At 37.8% G+C, this 26594-nt stretch overlaps 1 protein-coding gene across 4 annotated transcripts in view; it reads left to right on the forward strand.

The window, feature by feature from the left end:
• Window positions 1–6710: 6710 nt before the first annotated feature.
• The window catches only part of LOC148842402 (uncharacterized), a 28469-nt gene continuing 8585 nt past the window's right edge, over window positions 6711–26594 (forward strand). For all 4 annotated transcript variants that reach the window (XM_088959744.1, XM_088959745.1, XM_088959746.1 and 1 more), the window contains exons 1-2: window positions 6711–7085; window positions 7300–7432. In XM_088959744.1, coding sequence (XP_088815870.1) covers window positions 7054–7085; window positions 7300–7432 — 165 coding nt within the window. In that variant the 5' untranslated portion in view covers window positions 6711–7053. The remainder of the gene's footprint in view (window positions 7086–7299; window positions 7433–26594) is intronic.

Below are 26594 nucleotides of genomic sequence, written 5' to 3' on the forward strand. Positions count from 1 at the left end.
TAGTATTTTTTGACAATTCAACCCATTTCGTGTGAGTGTTAAGAGAATGAAAGGGGAAGAAGGGTTATGGAATCAGGTAGGTGATCGTCTGGTTACAATTGATTGTTGAACGAAGGGTTGTGTCAAGTCAATCACCAAACTTCAAAACGTGTCTCTATAGTATTTTGAACTTTCAAATTGTGTCTAATAGGTTCCTATCGTTAATTGACCATCAGTCAACATCGTCATGTGACATCAGATATGCATTAAATAAATTTAAAATGGCAAAATTACCCTTTATGATATTTTTTGACAAATTTACCCATTTTGTCTAAGTGTTAAGAGAATGAAAAGGGAAGAAGGGTTATGAAATCTGACAAGTGGTCGTCTAGTTACAATTGATCCTTGAATGAGGGATCTTGAACAGGAAAGTAGGAGCTTCAATAGTTGATTGGTGTCAAGTTTCATAACCCTTCTTCCCCTTTCCTTCTTCTAACACTGAGCCGAAATGGGTAAAATGGTTAGAAAATTATCATAAAGTATGGTTTTGCTATTTTGAAATTATTTAATGTGTACTTGATGTCACATGATGGTGTTGACTAATGGTCAACTAATGGTAGGGATTTATTAGAAATAATTTGAAAGTTCAATGTACTTCATAGACACGTTTTGAAGTTTGGGGACTAACTTGATACAACCCCCTAAGTTCAAGGTACTGTTCAGTAATTTCTCTTATTTTTATTTTAAATCATTAAAAACCTCATGGGTCTTTATTGTCTCTAATAAAATTCACATGTACTCTCTAATCAAACTCTCTCCAATGTAAATTAGATAAGTTTTTTAGAAAAAATAAATTAAATGGATCATGTTAGGTTAAAGGCCAACCTTAACATGTCTTAGCTTGGACCCAAACTAATGTCAAAACCCAATTTCATAATTGTTAAGAAATAAGTTTAAAGCTCGATAACTAATAATGAAAAGATAATTAATCTTTTACTATTTTATATCTAAAAAATTGGAAATATATAAAAACTTTAATAAATAACAATTACTTCATTTTTTGCTTAAAAATACATATGATAACAGTAGTCCGTGCAACACACGAGCCATTGCTATTTGTTATATAATAGATTGAGAGAGACTGGATCTGCTCCTCTCACAAGGCACCGACCCCACATGCACATCTTACCATGCATTGAAAACATCTCCTGTATTTATAAGTTATTATTCAGAGGAGATGTTCCTAATGCACAGATATAACTGTGAGGCGCCCGTGTAAGGGGAGAAATGGAAAAAGAAAGCTGCCAACAAGGTATAGACGGAGACGCTTGTCCATCTTCACATTTGCACGTTGTTATTTGTGAGGCATAGGTATCTCTCCCTTAATGAAAAAAAAAAAAAAAAAAAAAAGAGAGATAGATGGAAGAGATCAGGATGTATTAACCAATCACAAGTGATCACAACAAAGTTCTGAACATATGGGATACATATGCCAATGTGATCGGTTACATTATTATATAGTTTGCAATATAGAGCAGTGCAGTAAAAGATATAGGCTCCATTGAGAGGGCCGGCTTTCATGCAGTGGTTTTTGGTTCTGTGAGGTGGAATCCACTTCATCAGCCTATAAACCATGCTTGATGAAAATCTTGAAGATCCCAAAATGATTGTTTGAATGTAAACTAAATAAATAAAACGGTTAAACAAGTTCAAATCTACTGATCATAATACATTATTGGCTGGGAACATCTATCATATTTATATCACTGATATTCTTAATGTGTGGCGGAGTGAATATGGTCAGTAGATCTGGGTTTCACTCAAAAACATATCCCACTTATGAGGTTATGCACATTTTAATAGAAGTCATCGAAACTTTGTTTGGTTTGAAGGAAAAAAAAAAAAAAGGGAAGGGAAACGAAGAGGAATATAAAAGTTTTTCCTCCTTTTCTTTCAAAAGTGCTAAGCATAGCTTAAATTTAGCGGTGTCAATGTCAAGGATGTATAAGGTGTTTTAGGCAATTATATCATATGGTGACATATAAAAGCAATGACTTTCATGTTTATTTGGCTTTGCAATCCTCCTTCCCTCATTCCGTATAATCCTTTACTCTCCATTCAATCAATTCTTTCGAGATATTGAGGTAATCCAATCCCAACCTTTTTTTTTTTGTTGTTCAGCCTTATTAATTATCTAACTATTAGACCCCCACCTTGGCCATATTATTTTACAGTTTTAAAAACCGATGCATGTATGTGTATAATATATATATATATATATATATATATATATATATATTAGCAATAAATAATGTATAAATATGTTTTAAATATGTTATATATATTATTTTATATTTAATTTATATTTTTAAATTTTTTTATTTATAAAAAATATTAAAAATTGTTATTTGAGACCAAAAAATGGGTTTTTCACGAAAATAGCATGGCAAGGCGCCTATGGCTCCTTGGAATGCATAGATCTCAAAAAATTGCCCAAAATATTAAAAATCACCCCAATTGGACATTGGAATGCAAAGTTATGGCGAAAATTTTGTACGCATTGAATATGCAACCTGCAACCCGGTCCCTATGTCAAATGGGTCAATGGTCGAACTGCTCGGATCAAACAGTTCTTGACTAAGTCAACAGTTTTGACTGTCTAGAGGGTCTTAACTAAAACAAATCCGAAGTTCTAACCAGATATGGTTCAAACGGTTTGACCGACCGTATCAATAATGGGTTAAAAATATTGTTATTTTAAAGAAAAATTATAAACAAATATCATGTATTTTGAGGAGTCTCAATTATATAGGGTTGGGTCTACGGTTTGTGCCCCAATTATAGTTGGGTCGGGATTGGTTTTTGGTTGCTCTGAACCTAGACCACCTATATGTATGATGATATGTATAATTCTGTATGTATATTAGCATCATGGCCCAAAGTATTAATATACATAAGCAAAAATTATACACGGTCATTTCAAATAGACATAATACTTAGATTAAAAATTAAACGAGTTTTGAGATTTGAGTCAATACATTCATATCGGGTGTATTAACCTTTAAACTGGCCAGAAGTCCAAACTCTAGATGTGATATTGTATGCCCGATAGGAGATGTATTATATCAATACTATTCACATATTATAAAAATACCCATAGTCTAATGCTTATCTGTAATGTGTGTCAATTTAAATGAATAGCCTTTTTCTGACTTCTTATACACATGTTAAAAAAAAGAAAAGAATAGGCTCATTGCCATAATTATAATTTAAAATGTATAGCTGTCAAATTTAATTGGGCCTTACTAGGACAACCCTGGTAATCCTAATTAATAATTGGGTCAAACTATAAGGTCTGGTCCGGTTCAGAACAGTTTATATACATTTATTTATTAATTATTGGTTCATGATTGGGTCGACCTTGATTTGTACCCCCATCGACAACATTAATGTTCTCTTGAAAAGTCTTAATTTTATCTTACTATAAGGTGTGGTCCGCTTGTCAAAACATGGGAAGTGTGGTTTGAATCTTGTGGCGTGGGTAACCAATAATTATTAATTATGAGAATATATAGTAATTATGAAAACTAATAATTTTTATTTTATTTTGTCCCTTCTTTTTACCTTAATGGTATTTCTTGCCTGTTGTTAAAATTAATAAATTTTATTTCCATTATGATATTTTGACTTCATGTAAAATATCATAAAAATTATTTGACTTTTGATACAGAAATGATTTGGGCACACCAACTGTTAATTTAATTTGATATGGATACACCACATTTTTGCTTCCTATAGTGTGTGTGCATGGGACATTGATAGAAGCATGAAGAAGACTTCATTGTATAGGGTAAGGCTGCATTGATATTGGAAACTGAACAAGATCTTATCTATCATATATTAAAATAGGTGGTATTCATAGAAAGAATGGTTATTTCGAATATCAAATAAAAGCATTATTTTTCAAGCATGTGTTTATTTACACTCAAAAAAAAGTATGAGCGTTAAAACATATGAGCCAGGCTTGGGTAGACTTCTACTTTTCTACTTTTAAAAATATCAAAATACAAAGTATATAAAATACTTTTATATTGATATTTTTGCTTTGAAAACTGTTCAGGTAAAACAAATTGAAATGTATACTTTTCAAAATAGAAGTACCATTTTTTGTTTGTCAAAAGCATATTCACTTATACTTCCGGTGACGGTTTCTGGAGGTTTTGTGGTCTAAGACCGACGATATTATATGACTCTAGCAACGACAAACAGAGGTAGGGATAGTACAACCCCACAAGTCACAATTACAAAGAAAAGAAACCGAATCAGTCCCCCACAGCACATTTCCACCATGTATTAGGAATATATCTCTCAATGAGGACATTGTTATTCTGGATATTATCATTGGGAGATGTTCTCAATATATAGCGGGGATGTACTGTAGGAGGGGGGCTGATTTGAACTCGAAAAAGAAAAGGAGATCTTGCAAACCAAAATTTAAGAAATTTGGAAGAAAAGATTGGACTTGATGGGCTATCCGGTTAGCTGCCTGCACGGTAGACATGCCGGTACTTCAAACCAAACTTGAACTGAGTTTTCAGGGCAACTCAGTCTTCAAGGATGCTCCTTATGCTCCACGGCGGTTGAGTTTTATTGCGCAGACAAGAGATGGCAACTCAGTCTTTGAAGTTTAAGGCTAAATTATCGGCTTTCCAAGCAGCCCAGGTTTTGACCATAATGACAGTGGCCTCGCCCAGAAAAATAAGCCTTTATGTCTAGAACTTTTCCACTGCAATTTCTAGCAATGACAGCCACATAACATTTATTCCTCTTAATGCATGATGCGTCAAAATTTATTTTGATAGCATTACTTTCAGGGCATTTCCAAACGATTGATTTTCATTCTTTGTAGCTTTTCCTTCATTTAGATGAGCATTCACAAACTCAGAAAAAGCAATTCCTGCCTTTTCAATAACTTGAGGTGGGGGAGACTCAATATTTTCAAATATCTTATGGTTTCTCTACTCTTCCAAATGGACCATAAAATAAAAACGGTTTTTCTAACTTATTTTCTTTGTTATGCGATGACATTCTCTCCCACCACCCTTTCATACTTCCATCTCTAGGACGACCAGTATTTGGATAAACCATTATCCAAATTTGATTTGAACAAGTACACAACTTGAATATATGATTGGTATCTTCAATCTCTCCACATTGAGCACAAGTGTCATCAATATTAAATCCCCTTTTTTTTAACCCAAAACTTTACTCCAGGTGGAGGGGCGACCACCTGGAGTCTATCTCTTAGAAGCAGCACAAGTGTCATCAATATTAACTTATTTTCTTTGAATAAGACGAGCCAAATCCCCTTTTTTCAACCTATCTCTAGTGGGGAGTCTATCTCTTAGAAGCAGCAAAAGAAAAACTTTTAGCTTTGGGGGACAATTTAGATTCCAGATTTTGGGATACCAATTAAAAGAACCAGAAGAATCTCCTCTACATTTGTTTTCTGTTGCTTTATCAAGATAAGAAGGAGAATTTTCCTTTTGGCTCGAGTCTCCAAATAAGCTCATCATCTTTATTCACTGAAGGGACAAAGATAGATTTTATTTTTTGCTATCCTCCCTCCATACTCTTCTATCTTCATCAATAAAATCACTAACCAAGTAACCAGAACATTAGGATTATCAATGCTATCACTACTTTTTTCTGCAAGGGATTAATTTCCTGCCCACTTATCATACCAGAAGTTTATTGATTTACCATTACCTAATATCCAGCCATTTAGGACTTCTCTAGTTTGAAGAATTCCTCTCAAAGCCCAAGAAATCCCCTTTCAATACTAATAGTCTATAAATTTTTATTTTTCAAGTATTTGTATTTTACCACTCTCACCCATAAATTATCCTCACTTTTTTCAAAAATTTCCAACCCAATTTTGTAATATTTGCTTCATTTACCCAATGAAGCTTTTTCAAGCCGAGCCCACCCTATTTTTTTGGGGAGAAAACACTATCCCATTTCATTAGGTGGGTCGGTTTTCTTGTCATTTGAACTGTTCCACATTTTTTTTTGCATTTATTAGTATATTCTATAACATTTCCTGGGATTCTGAGATTTCTCATAATAAACTGGGGCATCATGGAAATTGCCGAATCAATAAAAACTAATCTACCCGCAAGAGAGAGATTTGAGATATAATTTTGCATCAACTTTCTCCCTTAAATAGCTGAAAGTACTTTTTTTTATGCGACTCTTCCCTGAATAATCAGAGCTCCCAAATAAAATTTTGATTCCTTATCCTTGGCAGAATCTTTTGGAGTTTTTATGGAATATTTCTAGAGAAATTCACAGCTGACTTGAAAAAATCTGGGTATTGACCCAAGGCCTCAGCAAATTTATTTCAAATCTCTTTTATAATAGTTTTAGCGGGGAAAATAGTTTTACCAAAGATAAGACAATCATCTGCAAACTTTTACGAGTTTGATGACGATTGTAAGAGTATAAATATAAACCAGTCTGAGGACGTCCTTTTGGGCCGGTCCATAGCATCCAACAATCCAAACCTGACCGGATCTAGGTCTCTAGACCGGGCCGATCACCACTGAAATCAAACCCATGTTTATGGTACCCGATCTAGGAGGGTTCGACCGCACTCTCGTGGTTTTTTTTTTCAGAACCGGATCAATGTATCGAGGACTAAAAGCGCGGAACCGCACACAATGAGGAGTAATGACACGGGCGCCATGACAGCGCTTCACTTTTCCACGATGACTCGTGAGATCCACCCACAAGTAATCGTATAGAATAGTCGTAGGAACTAGAGAGATTGTTGAAATAAAGTCAACCGCGGCAATTTTTTGTTTTTCATTTTGATTACTTCGTTACTCGAATCGAATCAAATTCTGGGAAGCTTCGATCAATTTTATTTTTATTCTTCTTCCAATTCCCCGTCGCAGATCCCTAGATGTAAATCTTTTTACCAGACGAGGCAAGGTCTTTTTGATTGATCGAACCATTCAAATTAAAATTGGAACTCAGGACAGGAACCTCTGATCATTTTCCTACCGAATAATGCTTCATAGGAGCTTCAAGGCCGCGAAATGGTAACCTTTATCTGCTTTTGAGACCCTATTTTAAGTTCCTCTGTTTCCCTGTAAGTTGTGTATGCATGTCTGTACAAGTTCTTGTCCAAAATTTGTAAATGATTTAGGTTCTGCGGTTTTATTAAGGAATTGTAGAATTCTAGGGCTTTGTTGTTAGAGATTGATTTTATTTGTGATTTTGCACCTATTTATTGATTTCTGTTGTGTGGTGCAGCAAGACATCCTTGAAGCTTGCGGCATCTCGTTTGAAGCTTCTAAAGAATAAGAGAGATGCGCAGGTGAAGCAGTTAAAGAGAGAATTGGCCAAGCTTATTGAGTCTGGACAGGAGCAGACTGCTAGAATCCGGGTATGTCTTGAACTTTTAACCCACCACCAGCGTTTTTTATGTGTGTCTACTGGGAGACTTTTAGATTTTGGTGAGAAGTTGATCTTCTTTGCTATCAATTATGTTTCATTGTTATTAGTTTTTAATTTCCTCGTTGTCTATCTTGCATTTGTTTCTTGTTTATCATATTGAATATTTCAAATGTAATTGATAAGCTGTTCTGCCTGTAATTGTGTATTCTTTGTTGGAGATGAATTATTCTGATTTGTGATTATGACGAGATGTATTCAACTTGCTTCAACATACATAATATTTTAATGGCATCTCCAGACGAAGTCTAGTGGCCAGTAAACAGGTCAGAGATCCTAAATTCCTAACTAATAAAACGTTATTTAAGAAAACATGCTAACCAGTTGGCAACCACCATTGCGTTTTGTTTGCTCCTGCTTATTTATTTTGACGACAGATACATCCTTCATAAAATATTTAAATTGCAAAATAATTCTTTCCCAATCAGGACGGATGAATATGTTATATAGGAACCTCCCTAGGTAGTAAATAGAATTTCTAGTACATGCCTTTTTTGAATGAAAAAACAAATAAAAATAGAATATATGAGAGATGGGATGATAACCACTTCAAGGGAGTTGGACCTCCTAAAGCTCTCTACATGGAGACTTTTTTTTTTTTTTCAAGTGAATTACTTCTTCATTAATAGTTGATCACTTGCAAGACAAATATATAGACCAATTAGGAAACTAACACAACTGCATCCGGATGAGCTGGAGACAAAATTGCACACACCAGGCTGGACTACCTATCATGAGTGAACATTACCAGTGTTCACTGTGGGCCCCATCTGTACTGAACACTGGCGTGTTCACTCGTGATAGGTAGCCCAGCCCGGTGTTTACAATTTTGTCTCCAGCTAATCTGGGCTCAACACAACTGACTGCTTATCTAGACATCTTACACATAATATCCCACTAATTCACTTAACCACAAACTACTAAAGAGGTTCAAAATAAGAAACTAGCTACTGGACACGTAACATCCACCCTTCTTAGGGAAGATCTTGTCTTGAAGATCTAGGCTCCACTAGGATCCCAAATTGTTCTCAACTTCTTTTTGAGAAAAGGTTAACCAGATTTCATTAAAATAAGCAGAGAGTACTTGAGCAGATGCATTACAGTAAAATAACCCGAATCAGCTAAATAAAAGATTACAAGGGGGGAAGCCTATTGCTGTACAGATTTTCTAGTCTTGCTCCAATTTCAGCTAATCCATCTGCAATATGATTCAGCTCCCTCGGTATCCACAGCAAGTTTGCATTTAGGTCTTCCAAGGAGTCTCTTGCCTCAGCCAGATAATGACTCAACCTCCAAAGACACCCCTCCTTATCCTTCAGCCACTTAATGGTATTAGCTGAATCTCCTACAATAGATTAGTTCTGAATGCCCGATCTTTTTATTATTCTGATTCCAGTAAGAGCAGCCATCACTTCAGCTTTAGTTGAGTCAGCATAGCCGATTGGGCCACTGAAAACCTAGCAGATGTTACCCAGTTCGTCCCTCAAAATACCCCCAATCCCAGCTATACCAGGATTGCCTGCAGCACTTCCATCAAAGTTTAAAGTCATCCCTCCTTCGTTAAGAGGTACATGCGGTCTCTGGATGATTGAGGGTTGATTGGAAGAAACAAAATTGTTTGGATATTTCTGTTGAGATCATTGAGAGAGAGTCATTGAAACAGCTCTGAATTAGCAGTCCAGAGATTACAATGAAAGTAGATATCTGAGATTAACTCTTAAAGAGATCTGATTTTGTTATCGAATAAACACTTGTTTCTTTCCTCCCAAACTCCCCACAGAACTGCACGTAGCACTGTTTGCCAGTAAACTTTACCTCTTTTGCTTAGGCCTGAACCCTGCCACTGGTGAAGAAATTCCTGAATATGCTTTGGAAAAACCCAATTGTAACCAGCCGGGTTTAAGAAGTGACACCAAATCTTTTGAGTGAATTTGCAGTGGATAAGCAGATGATCAGCTGATTCACCTTCTCTAAGGCATAACAAACGGGCATGAGGAGAAATATAAGATCTTCCCAAACTTTTTTTTCTGAAGGTCATAGGTATTTATTCTCTGTAGGCATGCTTCCCATACAAAGAAACAGACTCTTGATGGAATGTGACTGCACCATATCTTCTTGAAAGGGAAAGAGGAACTTTGTTCATCTGCTGTTAGAGCCTTGAACATAGATTTGGAAGAAAAATCATCCTTTGGGTGGAGGGTCCACACTTGGGCGTCAATGGAGAGACGAGAGGTGTAGACTTCTTTAATGGTGTGAAAGAGGTCCGTGAGGTCTGATATCTCTATGTCCCTTAGGGTCTTCTGAGGTTTAGGTTCAAATTATTATCAACGGGAAGGTCAGGAAGACAAGAGGAGACAATTGAGTCTTGATCTAAAGAGAGATTGAAGAGTCTAGTGAAAGAGTATGCTAGGGTGGAGTTCCCCCACCAGAGGTCTTTCCAGAATTTTATTTTAGTACAATTTCCCACTTTATATCTAATGAAAGGAAGGAAAAAAAGAATGCGAAGAGACTATACTTTTCCAAGGATTTGAAGTCTTTACCCGGTTCAAATGAAGATTGCTATCACAACCATTTGCACTTGTTCCATATTTGCTTGAGACGACAGCTGCCCAAAGAGCTCTGGACTTAATAGGGAACATCCAAAGCCATTTGCTCGAAAGAGAGGTATTTTTCTCTTTTAGATGTCCAACTCCCAATCCTCCCTCCTCCTTCGGCTTACTCACTTGGTCCCAACTTACCAAGTGGTTTCTTTTCTCCCCTCCTTCCCAAAGAAAGTTTCTTTGGATTTTCTCTAAGAGGTTTCTCACTTTAGTTGGAATTTGGAAGACCGAATAGTAATAGATTGGTAGATTTGCTAGGGAGACCTTTAAGAGAATGAGTCTTCCCCCTTTTGACAGTTAACATTTTTTCCAGGAAGCTAGTTTCTTTTCACACTTCTCCACCACCGGCCCCCAAAAGTTAGTTTCTCAACTTCGTAACAGTTAATAGTACACTTCCTTCTCCATGCATTGCACTTTGTTGGTATAGAGTTAAGATTAACACATGAATCATGGGACAGATCTTGGATTCTATCCCTCTAATGATTTTTTTTTTTATCAGCAACACAGAAAAAGATTCGTTAAATTAAAAAATCATGTACAACAAGAAGTTGTGGGCAGACAAGAAGTCCAAAGGAAATCCCACTGATTACAACATAATCCGAAGTATAGCCCAAAAGACAATTCCACTAATTACAACCCAACCCCAAAGATAACCCAAAGGAAATCCCACTAACTACAACATAGCCCAGAACATAGATTGTCTTTGAACTCCTTGCTTAGCTAGACCATCAACAATGCTGTTAGCTGATCTCCTAATCCATCTTATTTGAATCACCATGTCTTTAGAAATCTGCTTGAAGCGCCTGAGCTCATTCCTTAGCCTCCAAATTACTCCTTCCCCTTTCTTCTGCCAGTTTACAACAATTTTTGAGTCCCCTTCAATAATCAACCTGTTAATCCCCAATTCTTTAGCTTTATCAACACCATATACTGCTGCCTTCAGTTCTGAGCTCACCACATCACCATGCTGAATAGGACCTGAGAATATGTCTATCATATTTCCATTCTCTTCCTTATTACCCCCACCAATACCCGTTGGGCCAGGATTTCCCAAATGGCTACTATCAAAATTTAGTTTCTTCGACCTAGCATCCAGAGGGGACCAGAATTCACTTACAATAGATCTTCTAGATGTAGTGTTTGCAATTGTTCCCCATGATCTGAAGAAGTCTTTTGTCTTAACATCAGCAAACAGTTTTAATGCTTTCACCCAATGCGCCATCCTTAAAGTTATCACTTTAATCACAGCTTCTTTGCTTCTTTCCTTATCACCAAAGATCCTCAGATTTCTTTCTTCCCAAATTGTCCAAGCCACTGCTGCTCTAGTGCATCTTCCTATAACTCTGCCTCTCCTTTTAGAACACCTGAAAATGTGAGAGCTAAAGAGGTCTTCCAGATTAGCAGGAGTCCAGCTGCATCCAAACAAAAGGGAAAACCACTCCTAGACATAATTAGCAAAAGGATAGGAGATTAAGAGATGAAAGACAGTCTCACCGTTCAGCTTACATAAGGAACATCAATTTGGGGACAAACACCTGTTTGGTCTTTTTCTCTGAAGCAGGCCACATGTATTAATGGAGCCATGGAATACTTCCCAACAGAAAGCATTGACTTTAGGAGGGATGGGCCTAAACCAAATCTCCTTGACAGGGAAGGGAGAAGAGGAGGTGGCAACAAGAGAATTCAAAAAGGATTTGCAAAAGAAGGGCCTTGACTGATTTAGAACCCAAACTCTAGAATCTGAATGAGAACAGTACTCAACATGGTACTCCAAAAGTTTAGCTGGAATTGAACATCTTTGATAACTGAATAAAGTGCCTTCAGAACTTTCAAAGGTGTTCTTGTGATTAGAATCAGTTTTCACATCTTTGAGGACCGTGTGAAACATATCTTCCTCAATGATGGGTATATCATTGAAAGAGTGGTAAACAATAATCTCAATAGTTGATTCTTGTTATTTGGCCTCTTCTAGCATGCCAATTTCTTTTTTTTTTCATCTTCATAAGCAAGAGGATCGCATTGTAGATCAAAATTTGCACATAATAAACCAACTTTCTGGAGGGTTTCCTTTAGAATGTGAAATTATTCTTCATAGTCTTTATGTAACAGCTTAAGTCCTTCTATCTTCAAGAATTTCCTTCCATCTTTAGGATCTCAATTTCTTCATCCATCTGAACAAAGGTTAAAAACCCTTATACCTTATCAAAGGTATAAAAAAACTATTTGATACAGGCCTTTTTTGAATGAAAACAAAATAAATAAAAACAGAACAAGTGAACAATGTTAGCAAGTGTAGCTAATGAAAGGAGTAGCTCATGCAGTGAGATGCTGAGTGTAATGAATGTAATTGTTAATTCTGTATTGGTTCATTTAACTGAAGACTTTGGCTCTCATCTGTCCCACCCAGAATTTCCTTCTTTGTGTGGAAAACTATTTTTGGGCAGATCGATACCTATTAAATTCAGCAAAAGAAGAGGATAAGACAACTTTTTATTTTACCTCATGTGTGTATTTTGTACTTGAAAGACAAAAAGTCTTTCAATCATCTCCTCACCAATTGTGTCATTACTAGATGACTGCAGTTTTCCTATTCATGGGCAGAGTAGGAACTTATCATTGTATACTTTATTTAGCCGGTGGAAAGGCAAGAACTTGGCTTATGAGGCAGAATCTACTGGACCTGTTTGGGAAGAAAGAAAAATAGGAAAAAAAATTGAAAACAGGAGTGTTTCCTTTGAAGTGCTCAATGAGCGGATGACCTTTGAAGGAAATTTCATGAATCAATCCATGAAATTCGGGGCCTTTTCCCTTAGTTAATTATAGTTTAATCTCAACTCTTGTCAAAGACATGTGAGAGGTGCATCATGAGAGATGAGGTGTATTATGTATAGAAATACTATGTATTTAGATGATATATTTATATTTGTAATTATATATATATATATATATATATATATATATATATATATATATATATACCTAGTGTAAGTGTAGATTTAAAAAGGCTATGAACCCGATTCGGTCTGTCTTAAACTGATGCTAACCCAGTTTACAAAGCAGTAATTCAGGACAAGTTGAAGGCAAAATAGGCATACAATTAAGTGGCAAACATCCAGCCACCCATGCTGAGGTGGCAAGAAGATGGTAGTACAATGAGTAAATGTACACATTAAAGACAATGAGAGACAAATCAACTTATCTCTTCCCTTAATAGCACCCTTTCCTTACAATTGTGCCTAGAAAAGAGCTTGTCATCCCAACACTTGTTTGGCTAGTGTATCAGCAAAGGAATTATAACTACGCTTACACCAGCTAAAGGATACATCCATGTCCCTAGTGAACCATCTGAATTTTTTTCTTTTCATTGTTGTAGATCCACATCTTCATTTCATTACTATAGATGTGAATCTGTCATTCAAATCTGATATAAGACTGATAAAAAATAAGAAAAGTGAAAGAGAAAAGAAGGTTACAGTAGAATAGAAGAAGAGAAAGGAGAAGAGAGTTCGATGGGTTTCTCTCTCCTTCACTAATCTTTTATCAATCTTAATAAATTATGCTAATTACAAGGCTGCCCTTTAAGTGGGTGGCCAGCAAAGCAAGAGCTTAAAAGAAATTAAAAAGAGATTAACAGGCCCATTAAGAAAAGACCCATTAACTCATAAAACAGATAGAACACTACTTAAACATAAAACATATATAAGGGCCCATTCGGCCCAGTCTCTCTAAACTCCTCTCAAGCTGAGCATAGATGTCAATCATGCCTAGTTTGCTTATATAGTGTGTCAGCTTTCCTTTTGGAATACCTTTGGCTAAAACATCAGCCAATTGCTCTTCTGAAGCAATAAATGGCAATCAAACTTCCCCTGAAGCAACTTTCGCCCTTATGAAATGTTTATCAACCTCTATTTGCTTAGTTTTGTCATGTTGAACAGGATTATGTGCAATGTTGATAGCTGCCTAGTTATCATAGTAGAGCATCATTGGCTTTTCATAGTCAATACCCAATTCTCCCAAAAGTGATATTCAACCACAATATTTCTGACACTCCATGTGCCATTGCCCTGTACTTTGCTTCAATAGAAGATCTGGCAACTACAAATTGTTTTTTACTTCTCCATAGGACAATGTTCTCTGTCACCAAAGCACAATATCCCGAGGTGGATTTCCTATCATCAATACATTCGGCCTACTTTGCATTAGACTTGTTCATGGGTCGGGCCGGACCGGACTTGGACCGGGCTTTCGCTCTGTATTAACAGATTTTTTTAAGGCCCGAGCCCGAGCCCTGCCCGATCATCGGGCCTACAACTTGGGCCCGAGTCCGACCCTCATAAAAAGCCCGAGCCCGAAATTTAACCCATGCTGTTACTACTGCCGAAACGACTGAATAGAGAGAGAAATTATAAAGAAAAAAATAAAAAATGTATATATTAAATTATAAATATATATTTCAATAAATATTATATTGTTTATATATTTTATATAATATATAAAATACACATTATGTATTTTATAAAATATATAATGCTGAATTGGGCCGAGCCGGGCTCGGGCCTAGCTTTTTTGACAAATCCCAAGCCCAACCTGAAACACAGTCGGGCTTACTGTGTTAGGCCCGAGATCAAGCCCGCGGGCCTAATTACATGACCAAGCCCGACTGGGGTGCGGGCCGGGCTGGGCCATCGGGCTACCCAACCCATGAACAGGTCTAGTCAGCATCAGTGTATGCCTCTAGTTTCATGTGTCCATGCTTGGCAAACAGAATACCTTTCCCTGGAGTGCCTTTCAAGTAGCACAAAACTCTTTCTGTAGCTGCTAAATGCGTATTTCTGGGAGAATGCATAAATTGACTAATAACACTTACTACATAGGAAATATCTGGCCAAGTCATGCAGAGATATAACAACTTCCCGATCAGTCTCTGGAACACTCCCCTATCAGTCAACAATTCACCATCAGTAGCGGAAAGCTTATGGTTTATGTTTATAGGGGTGGAAGCCGGTTTAGCACCAAGTTTACTAGTCTCTACAAGGGATATCAAGAACATACTTGCGTTGAGAAATGAAGATACCGTCCTTAGATTAGAAACTTCAATTCCCAAGAAGTATCTGAGATCCCCCAAATATTTTATCTCAAATTTAATGTTAAGAAATCTTTTGAGCTTAATCACTTCCTAAGTTTCATTACCCGTAACCACAATGTCATCAATATAAACAATCAGAAAAGTCACCAAAGAGTTACTTTTCTTCACAAACAAATTATGGTCAGATTGAGTCTGTGTATAACCAAAAGAAACAATGGCAGCTTTGAATCTCTCAACCTAGGCTCTAGGGGACTGCTTGAGAGTTGAGACCATAAAGAGACTTCTTCAATTTGCACACCTTCCCTTGCATTTCCTTTCCATACACCCCTGGAGGTAAAGACATATAGACCTCTTATGTAGGTCTCCATTCAAGAAGGCATTTTTGACATCAAACTGGTGAAGGGGCCAATCAAAAGTAGCAACTAGAGACAACAAAACTCGAACTGAAGTCATTTTAGCCACAAGAGCAAAAGTCTTAAGGTAATCAATATCATACATCTGAGTGTAACCCTTAGCAACCATTGAGTCTTAAACCTCTCAATAGTGCCATCAGAATGATATTTGATAGTGAATACCCATTTACAACCCATTGGTTCCTTCCTTTCAGGCAAATCCACAATATCCCAGGTATGGTTCTTATGCAAAGCATCTAGCTCAGTCATCATAGCATCCCTTCATTCAGGTTCAGACAAGGCTTTTGGTATAGACCTAGGAATCACATAGGTAGAAATAGAGGCAAGAAAAGAATAACAGGTAGGGGATAGAAGGTTGTAGGAAAATGTTTAGAGATACAATGTGCTAAACACTTCCGCTTGCCTTTGCAAAGGGCAATAGGAAGGTCAAGGTCTGGGAAGGGGGTAGGTGGGTCAGAGGAAGGCTGACCTATTACCTCAGTTGTGATGGGAGGTGCAAGAGGCTCTGATGAAGGAGTGAAAACAACTTGTCCATGCTTGAATCTTTGTCTTTGGTACCACCCTTAGAGAACAAGATGTGAGGAAAATATAGGTGGATGAGCTAGGGGAGGAGGGGGAGCAGGAACATATGAGGTAGACACAGTGGAAGGAGAGGCAATAGAAGACTACCAAAGGAAGCACTAGAGTCAGCAAAAGTGACATCCCTAAAGACAAAGCGGGTGCCACGAACCGGATCAAAACAACAATATCCTTTATGTGTGGAGGCATATCCTAGAAAAATGCACTTATGTGCCTTAGGCTCAAATTTGTGTCTTTGATGATTATGAACATATATATAGCAGGTGCACCCAAAAACTTAGAGAAGAAGAAAAAAGAGATCCTCATCCAGAAAGAGAAGGCTAAATGGGATCTTGAAACCCAGAACCCGGGAAGGCATACGGTAAAAAAAGTGGTAGTAAGGACAACATCCCCCCAAAATTTAATAGGAACATGAGATGCAAAAAGGAGGCATCTAGCAACCTCAACCACATGATGTTCTTCCTTTCCGCTATTCCATTCTGTTGTGGAGTGTAGGAATAAGAACTCTGGTGAATAACCCCAAAGGTCTCAAATTAGGATGAGAGGTACTTCTCAAAATATTCCTTAGCATTATCAGATCGGAATATTTTGATTCGGGTGTTAAACTGGGTAAGGATAAGTTCACGAAATTTTGCACAATAGTTGGTAATTCATCCCGGGATCTCATGAGATAAATCCAAGTATAGCGAGAATAATCATCAATAAAGAGGATAAAATACTTGTAACCTTCCATAGTAGGCAAATGATATGGCCCCCACACATCAGAGTGCATAATATGAAAAGGAAAAATAAATATTTTATTGCTTATTGAATAAGAATGTCTACAATGCTTTGCTAGTTCACAAGACTCACAATGAAGGTAAATGACATAGCATGACTCTATCAATAGGCTTTGGCAAAACAGACTCCAAAGCAACTCCATTAGATGGTCCAAGACTCCTATCAGGTCTATCCAACAAGTATATTCCATTCACCTCTTGGCCACTCCCAATCGTCCTCTGGGATTTCAGGTCCTGGAAAACACAATGGGTAGGAAAAAAAGGTTATGCTGCAGTTCATGGATTTCGTCAAACCACTAACAGATAAAATGTTGGTATTAAGCTTGGGGACATGAAGAACAGAGGATAAAACAAGTGTGTCAAAGGCCTTGATATCTTCTTTGCTAGAGATGGGAGCAAGAGCCCATCAACAAGGGATATCTTCTCTCTAGCATATAGGAGCTGATATGAACAAAAGAGGTTAGACAAACTGGTCATATGGTCTAATGCACCAGAGTCAATAATCCAAGGGATTTTATGATTACCTGAAATTGTAGCATGATTTGCAGAAGCACGAGTACCTGAGTGAGAAAATGCGGATGATGAGGTGTTGCCTGAAGGGTTGGAAGTTGAAACAGTGGTCTCCAGGTGATTAAGTAACCTCCCATACTTTTCAAACTCTGCCTTTACTACTGCCAGCTGCTCCATAGCTGATCTTTCTTCACTTTCCTTGTTTTCAGAAGCAAATTTAGAGTGAGTTCATACAACATCCCAACGAGAGGCGCGAGCTGCAGCCCCTCCTTGAACCTTACAAGTAAACTAGGAAAGAAAAGCAAGAAGCACAACTGAGCCCAAAATATTTTTTCCCTATTTACCCCTTGCTTAGCTAACACATTTGACAAAGTATTTGCTGATCCCCCATCCACTGTACAGTGACCAACATGTTTCTTGTCAACCAACTAAATTTCTTCATTTCATTCTTGTAACACCACATAGCCTCTTCAGGATTTTTCAACCAACCCACCACCACTTTGGAATCCCCCTCGGTTATTAGGTGTTGTACCCCCAGCTGGTTTGCAAATTGCACTCCTTGTACAGCAGCTAAAAGTTCTGCCTTGATGGAGTCCCCAATTCCCAAGGGACCTGAGTAGATCAACAAAATCTCTCCCTTCTGATTTCTCAAAGCACCCCCCATTCCGGATAATTATGGATTACCCATGCTACTTCCATCAAAGTTGAACTTTAGTGAGCCTTCGGATGGAGGAGACCAGCTTGTAATTGATTTGTCCTTTAGAGATGAACACCTCGCTACTGTTGACCAATTTCTCCAAAGGTCATTAAAGGAGAATTGATGAAAGATTTCCAAGGTCTTCAGCCAAGGTATTGCTCTATTTAACACACAGTCTTTCAAATCCTGACTGCTCCTTTCCTTTTCTTGAAAAATTATAATATTCCTTTCTTCTCAAAGAGTCCAAATCAAGGTAGCACGAGCACATCTCCACATAATTCTCCCTATTGTTGTAGGCCAATAAAAGGTAGAATGGTTGAAGAGCATGTGAACTTCTGCTAGTAGACTCCAACTACCCCCAAACAACGAAAGTAGCCAAGCCCAAAGGTCTGTAGAAAAGGGACAAGATATTAATAGGTGGTAATAATCCTCATTGTGAGCTCTACAGATGATACACCAATTAGGAGAAATACAAAGGAAAGGTCTTCTCTTTTGTAGGTTATCTAGAGTGTTTACTTTCCCATGGAATACTTCCCAACAAAACGCCATAATTTTTGAGGGAACTGGCCTGCACCAAATTTCTTTTGACGGAAAGGGTTGGTGAGTAGAAGGTTGAGAGATGGACTTGAAGAAAGAAGCACAAGTGAAGGTTCCATTGGGTCTAGGAGTCCAAACCCTCTTATCGGGCTTGGAGGGATCCAAACAAACCTGATTAAGACAACCAAGCAAAACAGAAAGAGAGTCAATTTCATCAACCCTAAGTCCTCTGCAAAACCCAAAATCCCAAGTAGGATCTAAGGGTGTTCCAAAAGGTGAGACAAATTTTGAGACCACCTCTTTTTTGTACAAAGAAACAGAAAATAGCGAAGGGAACAAATCCTTTAAAGGTGTGTCTCCTACCCAAATATCCTCCCAAACTTCATACCTGATAAAATTGAGGAATTGAGGAAGGGTGTTGTGAATAGCCTTCCAAGGTGCTGCTAGGTTAGCTTGCCTTGATACACCAACATCCCATCCATTCTCTGACCTCCCATGAATGCTTCCCACCACCTCATGCCACAATCTCTCTCTTTCCAATGGCCATCGCCACAACCATTTCCCTAACAGAGCTTGATTTTTTCTAGTTACCCTCCCAAGTCCCAAACCCCCCTCTTCTTTACTTCTGCACACAATTTCCCAATTAACCAAGTGATCATTTTTTTCTTGTCCCGGCTCCCATAAGAAATCTCTCAACTTCTCCAGTTTCCTAGCTTCCCTAACTGGTATCCTAAAAACAGACCAAAAATAGGTAGGTAAGTTAGCCAAGGTAGCTCTTATTAGGGTAATTCTCCCTCCTAAAGAGATATAATTCCTCTTCTATGAGGCTAATCTCTTCTCAAACTTTTCTATCACTGGGGTCCAAAATCTACTCTCCCTAGGATTTGCCCCTAAAGGAAACCCTAAATATGACATGGGCCAAGCAGAGGTGGAACACTCAAGAGACTCCGCAATAGCCTCGACCTCCCCTACCTTCAAATTTATACCCGCTATGTAGCTCTTTTCCAAATTTATACTCAAATTAGAAATACTTTCAAATCCTTTGATTAGCTCCTTTAGGTTTGCTACCTTTTCGCTAAAACCTCATTCACAAAAAATCATTAGGTTATCTGCAATCTAAAGGTGGGTGACGGGGACTTGGTGTCACCCTATTCTCCAACCCCTAATGGCATCTTCACTGTCAGCCTTAGTAATGATCCTACTAATCACATCAGCTACTAAGGTAAAAAGGAAGGGTGAGAGTGGATCCCTTTGCCTGACACCCCTACAAGTTGGAAAAAAGTCCCTCACCATACCATTTACCAAAAGAGAGTAGTGACAAGTATTGATACACCCAAAAATCCAACTACACCACTTGTCCCCAAATCCACTGTTTTGCATAACCTCTAATAGAAACTTCCAGTCCACCAAATCATAGGCCTTTTCAAGTTCCAATTTACAAATGAAACCTCTCTTACTAGACCTTTTCATTTCCTCCACACACTCATTCACAATTAAGATCTGATCTGTTATTTGTCGCCCTTGAATGAAAGCCCCTTGGGTTTCACTAATGATAGAAGGGAGGACTGTTTTGATCCTCAACGAGAGCACTTAAGCCAGAATTTTATAGATGCTTGTCACCAAACTAATAGGCCTATAATCTTTTGGGTGGTTGGCATCATTCTTCTTAGGTATCAAGGCCAAAAAGGCGACATTAATTCCAGGGCTTATAGTGTGATTGTCTACAAATTCCTTGAAGACTTCAACTAAATCCTCTTTCAACACCTCCCAATAGTCTTGATAAAAACCCATTGTAAAGCCATCTGGACCTGGAGCTTTGGATCTATCCATTAGAAAGACAACTTTCTTAATCTCTTCTTCCTCGAAATCCCTTTCCAGCCATCTTGCCACTCCGTCATCACTTTCCTTGTTTTCACCCTCAGGCATTATGGCAACATTAGCATTCTTAGGCTTCCCAGTCTAATCATTCTTCTTTAAGTTGCTGTTATTATTGTTGTTCCGAAACCCATCCGAGAGAAGATCTGGATGAAGTTTCCAACAAGTGTCCTTAGTATGCTTTGGCTTTTGTAGTATTCACATATTACTTCCTTCTTCTCAATCGGCCCCTTCGCCTTTATTCCAGCATGTGCAAAGTGTTCTGTAGGTGGTCCTTGTAACTGTACTTGCCGCCTACTCTCTTCACTACATACCATGGCATATGCTTGGACAAGAGTGACCTCATCTTTGGCCAGGATGTTCTACCTAGTAATGTCGAACTCAGGGTTGAGTTCTGTGAGAAACTCAAACACCTGTTTCGTTCCACTATTTTTCTAAATGTGTTTGCATCTTTAGTACTCTCCCATACAACTGTTTCCGTAACATCAATTTTCTGCCATAGTGACTTCAACATGGAGTAATAAACCGCTACACTCTTCTCCCCATATCTCAGATTGTTTACATCACTTTTCAACTTATAGGCTCTTGCAACATTTGACTTCTATGAATATGTTTCCGTGACACTGTCCCAAATCTCCTTGGCTGAGGTCATCCAGAGGTAATGCTGACTTATATAGGGCTACATAGAATTTACCAACCACTCAATCACTATGTAGTTCTCCTGCATCAATTTCTCATATGCAGGGTTTGTCTCTGTAGGTTTCACCTTACTACCTGTGAGATACCCTAGTTTACCTCTACTGCAAACATAAATCCGTATGGATTGTGCCCCCAGGCTAGATAATTGGTTCCATCTAGTTTGATTGTGGTCACACCAGTCAAAAAGGAATCTACCGGACCAACCCCGAAGACCGACATCTGCTTCATTTCACTTCTAGATTGCTCCATCGATCAAAACAAAAAAAAACTAGCTTTTCAATCTTTATAGACCTAACTAAGGTCAGTACAGTACCTGGAGATTCAAAAACTAGGGTTTCACTACACTTGACTGTCGGGGAGGAAAAGAGAAGTAGCTGCTCCTACCGGAGCTTCCCAACCTTCTTCAAATCTCAATCATACACTTCTGGGGATCAAACTACACCTCCCAAGCGCTAAGCGCGCCCAATCCTTCTCCTTAACCTGTTACTTGAAATCTCTCTAGTTGGCTAGGGTTTTGGGCAGAAAAATTACAGCTTCAATTTCTGGCAAATTTCGGCCATATTCTAACTCTCCAAACCCTCTACCAACTAGGCAAATAGTCCTCTGATTGATCAGCAACTTATCTCTCCATACACTCTTCTAATTGAAGGGTGTATGAGAAAAAAAAAAAAGAAAACGAAAAGAGGAAGAACTGCTCTGATACCGAGATGTGAATCTGTCCTTCAAATCTGATATAAAACTGATAAAAAATAAGAAAAGTGAGAGAGAAAAGAAGGTTACAACAGAATAGAAGAAGAAGATGGAGAAGAAGAGAAAGGAGAAGAGAGTTCGATGGGTTTCTCTCTCCCTTCACTAATATTTGATTAATCTTAATAAATTATGCTAATTACAAGTCTGCCCTTTAAGTGGGCGGCCAGCAAAGCAAGAACTTAAAAGAAATTAAAAAGAGATTAACAGGCCCATTAAGAGAAGGCCCATTAACTCATAAAACAGATAGAACACCACTTAAAGTCTGAATATAAAGCAAGTATTCTCCCCTCTTCATTCCTAAATACTAGGGGTGCAAATGGATCAGATCATGATCTGATCCGATCCGATTCGATTTGGTTTAATTCGGATCACCCCTGTTTGGATCTTTTGATCGGATCATATGATCCGATCAGAAATCCGATCGTATTCGGATCTCCCCCATCCGATGCGATGTATATTATATATTTATAAGTATATATATAATACATATATATATATATGTTATTTATTTATTTATTTATTTATAAATATATTTTTATATTATATTTTTTATAAATTTGTTATATTATTTATATTTTTATAAAAACATGTATATATATGATGAAAATAATTAAAAAAATACTTGTATTTTTTGTTTTTACTTTATTTAAATTAGTATATTTTATTTTTGTTTCAGTAATTTTTAAAGAAAACAAGTCAGATCGGATCAATGAAGATCCGACTTACCGATAGGATTCGAATTCAAATCGAGTCCTATCAGATCCAATCAGATCTTCGGATTGGATCCGGACATGAAGAATGTCGGATCGTATTCAAATATACCCTTATTCGAATCCGATTCGATCCATTTGCATCCCTACTAAATACACCTCCAATTCCTTATGGTCTTGGGTTTCCCATGATACTACCATCAAAGTTTAGTTTTATTTTATATGGGACAGAATTTGCCACTTCCTTCCATTTTCTAAAAATGTCATCCGTAGTAACATTAGTAAAGGTTTCTAGAGATTTGAGCCATTGAGCCACCCTAATCATTATTGTTTCAATCAAGCCTTCCTTTCTTCTTTCTTCCTCCAAGAATATTCTTAAATTCCTTGCTTCCCATATTCTCCATAATATTGCCGCTCTAGTGCATCTCCACATTAGTTTTCCCTTCTTCTTTAGCCACAGAAAGAATGTAGGAGTGAACAAGCTTTGCACATCAATCAGAGGATTCCACCTACACCCGAACAAAGAGAAAAACCATTCCCAAATATATGCAGTAAAAGTACAAAAGATAAGTAGATGGTAACAGTTCTCTCTATTAGCTTTGCATAAAACACACCAGTGTGGGGATATACTCCAATTTTTGTGCTTTCTTTGAAGCAGTTCACAAGTGTTGATCTTTTCATGGATAGCTTCCCAATAGAAAGCTCCAATTCCAGAAGCTTGCACCAAAGCTCATTAGCTGGGAAAGAAGGCAAAGAACTAATGGAGGGTTGAGAGAGGGCTCTATAGAAAGAAGCACAAGAGAAAGAACCAGAAGGGGTACATGTCCAAACTCGGTTATCCACTAGAGAGTTTGAGGGAAGGTTTCCAGAAGCTAACTTCTTTAGGATTAGCATTTAGCACCAAGGGGTAGACCTAGATAGGTTAGAGGCCGTGGACTATTGCTACACCCTAAAATGTTTGCACACTCTACCATCACATCTCCCCTTTAGCCATGTTGATCCCAGCAATGCAACGCTTCTCAAAATTTATTTTTAAATTTGACATTCTAGCAAAGAGTTGTACTGACAGCTTTAAGTGATTCACCCATTCCAATTCACCTTCCTCACAAAATAAAAGTCTACAAACTGTAGATAGGCGATCGACACACTTTCCTTCTCAAAATTTATTTTTGAGTTACACTCTCTTCCCCCTACCCTTCTTCCCTCCCTCCCTCCCCCCCCCCCCCTCTCTCTCCCCTCTTTTCCTTGTGGGTTCCCTCCAATTTCCATTGACATTCCCCTTCTCCACCAGCTCTCACTCTCCTCCGATTGCCACCCTCCAGAATTCTACTGCTGGAGAACTATGATGGCCTGATCCCTCGTTGGAGGGTATCTAGTGCAGGTGCAGCCCCCTCCAGGGGTCCGGCTGGTTCCCATCTCCGCCGCCAGTGAGTTCCTTGGACTTTTGGGGTTTGACAACAAATGCCATATCCATACTCTTACACCTAGAAATCTCGGGTTGGCCCTAGGGCCCTTGAATGTTAAAATTTTCTAATGAACCTATGTAACCTAGATACAAAGACATGGCTGGACAAGGTGTCAAATACAAAATTTACATCAAATTTGAAGTATCCAACATGATATGGCACCCTTGTATGGGGGTATCCAGGTATCATAGAACAACACTGAAATCAATCCAAACAGACAACTTTTAACACCTCAAATTTTGGCAGCGAGAATAGTGACTAACTTGACATGTTTTCTCTTTGATATAGTGATTTGAAGCTTAAGTATTCGCCAATAACTTGGAATGTTCAATATTTTGCATCCTACATCACCATCTAGGAGGGGAACATTATGTGGAGAGTAGTACTCATGCTACTACTTTATGGAACATTTGGGAGGAAAGAAATTCTAGGAAATTTCCCTACAAGATGTAATTCTATGAAAATATTGTTGATTTGATGTCTGGTAGAGTTGCCCATTGGATTTTGATAAGAGACAAGTTCAGAGGCATTTCAATGAATTCAAATTTCAAAGCTTGGCAGGTGGTTGCATGCTTTTATTTTTCATAGATGTCTTGTTGGGCAGCTGTCATTCCCCTCAAGAAGATATTAAGTTTAACTTCAATGGGTGCTCTATGGGGAACCCAAGGCTTCTGGAATTGAAGATGTGCTTAGGGATGATGTGGCTGGGATTGTTATGGTTTTCTCTGGTCCTATTGATGAGCAAACTTCCTTGAGGTCTTAGAGGGGTGTCTTATAGAGTTAGAACACACCCAGGTAAGGGAGGATTCTATTGTTATTGGTTGGACTCTTGATGGTTCCTATGGTCTTTGTACCTATTATTGGCATGTTAGGAAGTTTAGAGCCTTGTCTTCTAGATTGAACATCCTGTTCTGATGGATTTTGGGATCAAGCTGATGACGGACAACCTTGTTAGGGATGGGACTGGTAGGAGTGAATTTTCATGTTTGCCTTTGAAACTTTGGGCTGTATTAGTGTTTTAGAGCTCTGTTGACACATCTTGGTGGTTTTTAAGCTGGATCTTTGTTGTTTGTGTCCCCCCTTCCTCATTGTTATGTCCTTTTATACCTTACATTCTTTTTTTTCCTAATAAAATTTGTTTCTTATCTATAAAAAGAGCCTTGATTGAAACTTTGAGATGGGATGGTTTTATTTCAAGTGCCATCAACACAAAACATTTGATTTGAGCTAATTGAGATTTTTTCCCCAAAAATTTGAAATAACCTTTACTCCTTCATGAGGTTTGATGGTGGATAACAAAGCTAAGCTACCCATGTTTTAAAGAATTTAAGCTTCATGTGACAACATAGGTTATGTAGTGGTGTCAATCAGCAGGTTGTCCTTCCCTCCTTCTATGAAGGAACCAAAGTTGGACATAAGACAGGTATTGATGTCCTACATTGTTATCCTTAAGATCTTTGTTAATGAAAGTTAGGGTTCCTAAGGTGCATTCAAGTAGGGCAATTGTGTCTCTCCATTTTCTTTCTTCCTGCCTCTTTCATCTGTTTTCTTCTTTATGTCCTTGAAACCTCAATTCAACTATTTTTACCTAGGTGTGTAAAATTCATATGCATGCATACACACATGTAGCAACTCCATGTTGATGTTAAATGATGATACATAGTTTTTCTTTGTGATAATGGGTTGTTAACTCTTAATTATCTTCCTATTTTTTTCTTCCCAATTATCTTTCCATTTATTTGTCAATGGAAATTTACAAATGCTATATATTCACAAGTATATAAGCTAGAGTTTTTTTTATAGATTTAATTTCATTCATTTATTTTCTTTACTAATTGATAATGGTAAATCTATTATGCATGAAAGTGTAACTGATAAAGATGCAGATCTATAATGTGCCAGGCACCACTTCTAGTCAGCTAACCTTATCTAGCCACCATTTAATTTCATCCATCAGCAATGCTGTTGGATGAACATTCTGTCCACTTGTAGTTTGTTTCCAGCTCCAATCCCAGCTTATTGATCTCCCTTAAAGTATGTCTATACTTCTATGACCATGTATAGTTCCATCTTATCCAGCCTATAGGCACATGCAAATCCCCTTCAACCAATACATCTCTGTAGTTAAGGGATTTTGCCATCTTTAATCCTTAAAAAATTTCTCACCATTCTGCCTGAGTAGAATCACTAAATCCAGAATAGAGAGTTAAAATATTTCCTTCTCAATTCCTAAACACCCTACTCCAGAAGGACCTGGATTTCTACTGCAACCATCAAAATTCATGTTGATTCTTTATGATAAAGAAACCATCTTTATGGTGTTTTGGATTGGGAACTTCATGGTATGGAAGGAATTCCTTTAGCCAAAGAAGAGGACGTCATAAACTGCCAAT

Source organism: Nelumbo lutea, chromosome 8 (assembly GCF_056320005.1).
Source record: "Nelumbo lutea isolate HS-2025 chromosome 8, American lotus-T2T, whole genome shotgun sequence".
Lineage (NCBI taxonomy): Eukaryota > Viridiplantae > Streptophyta > Magnoliopsida > Proteales > Nelumbonaceae > Nelumbo > Nelumbo lutea.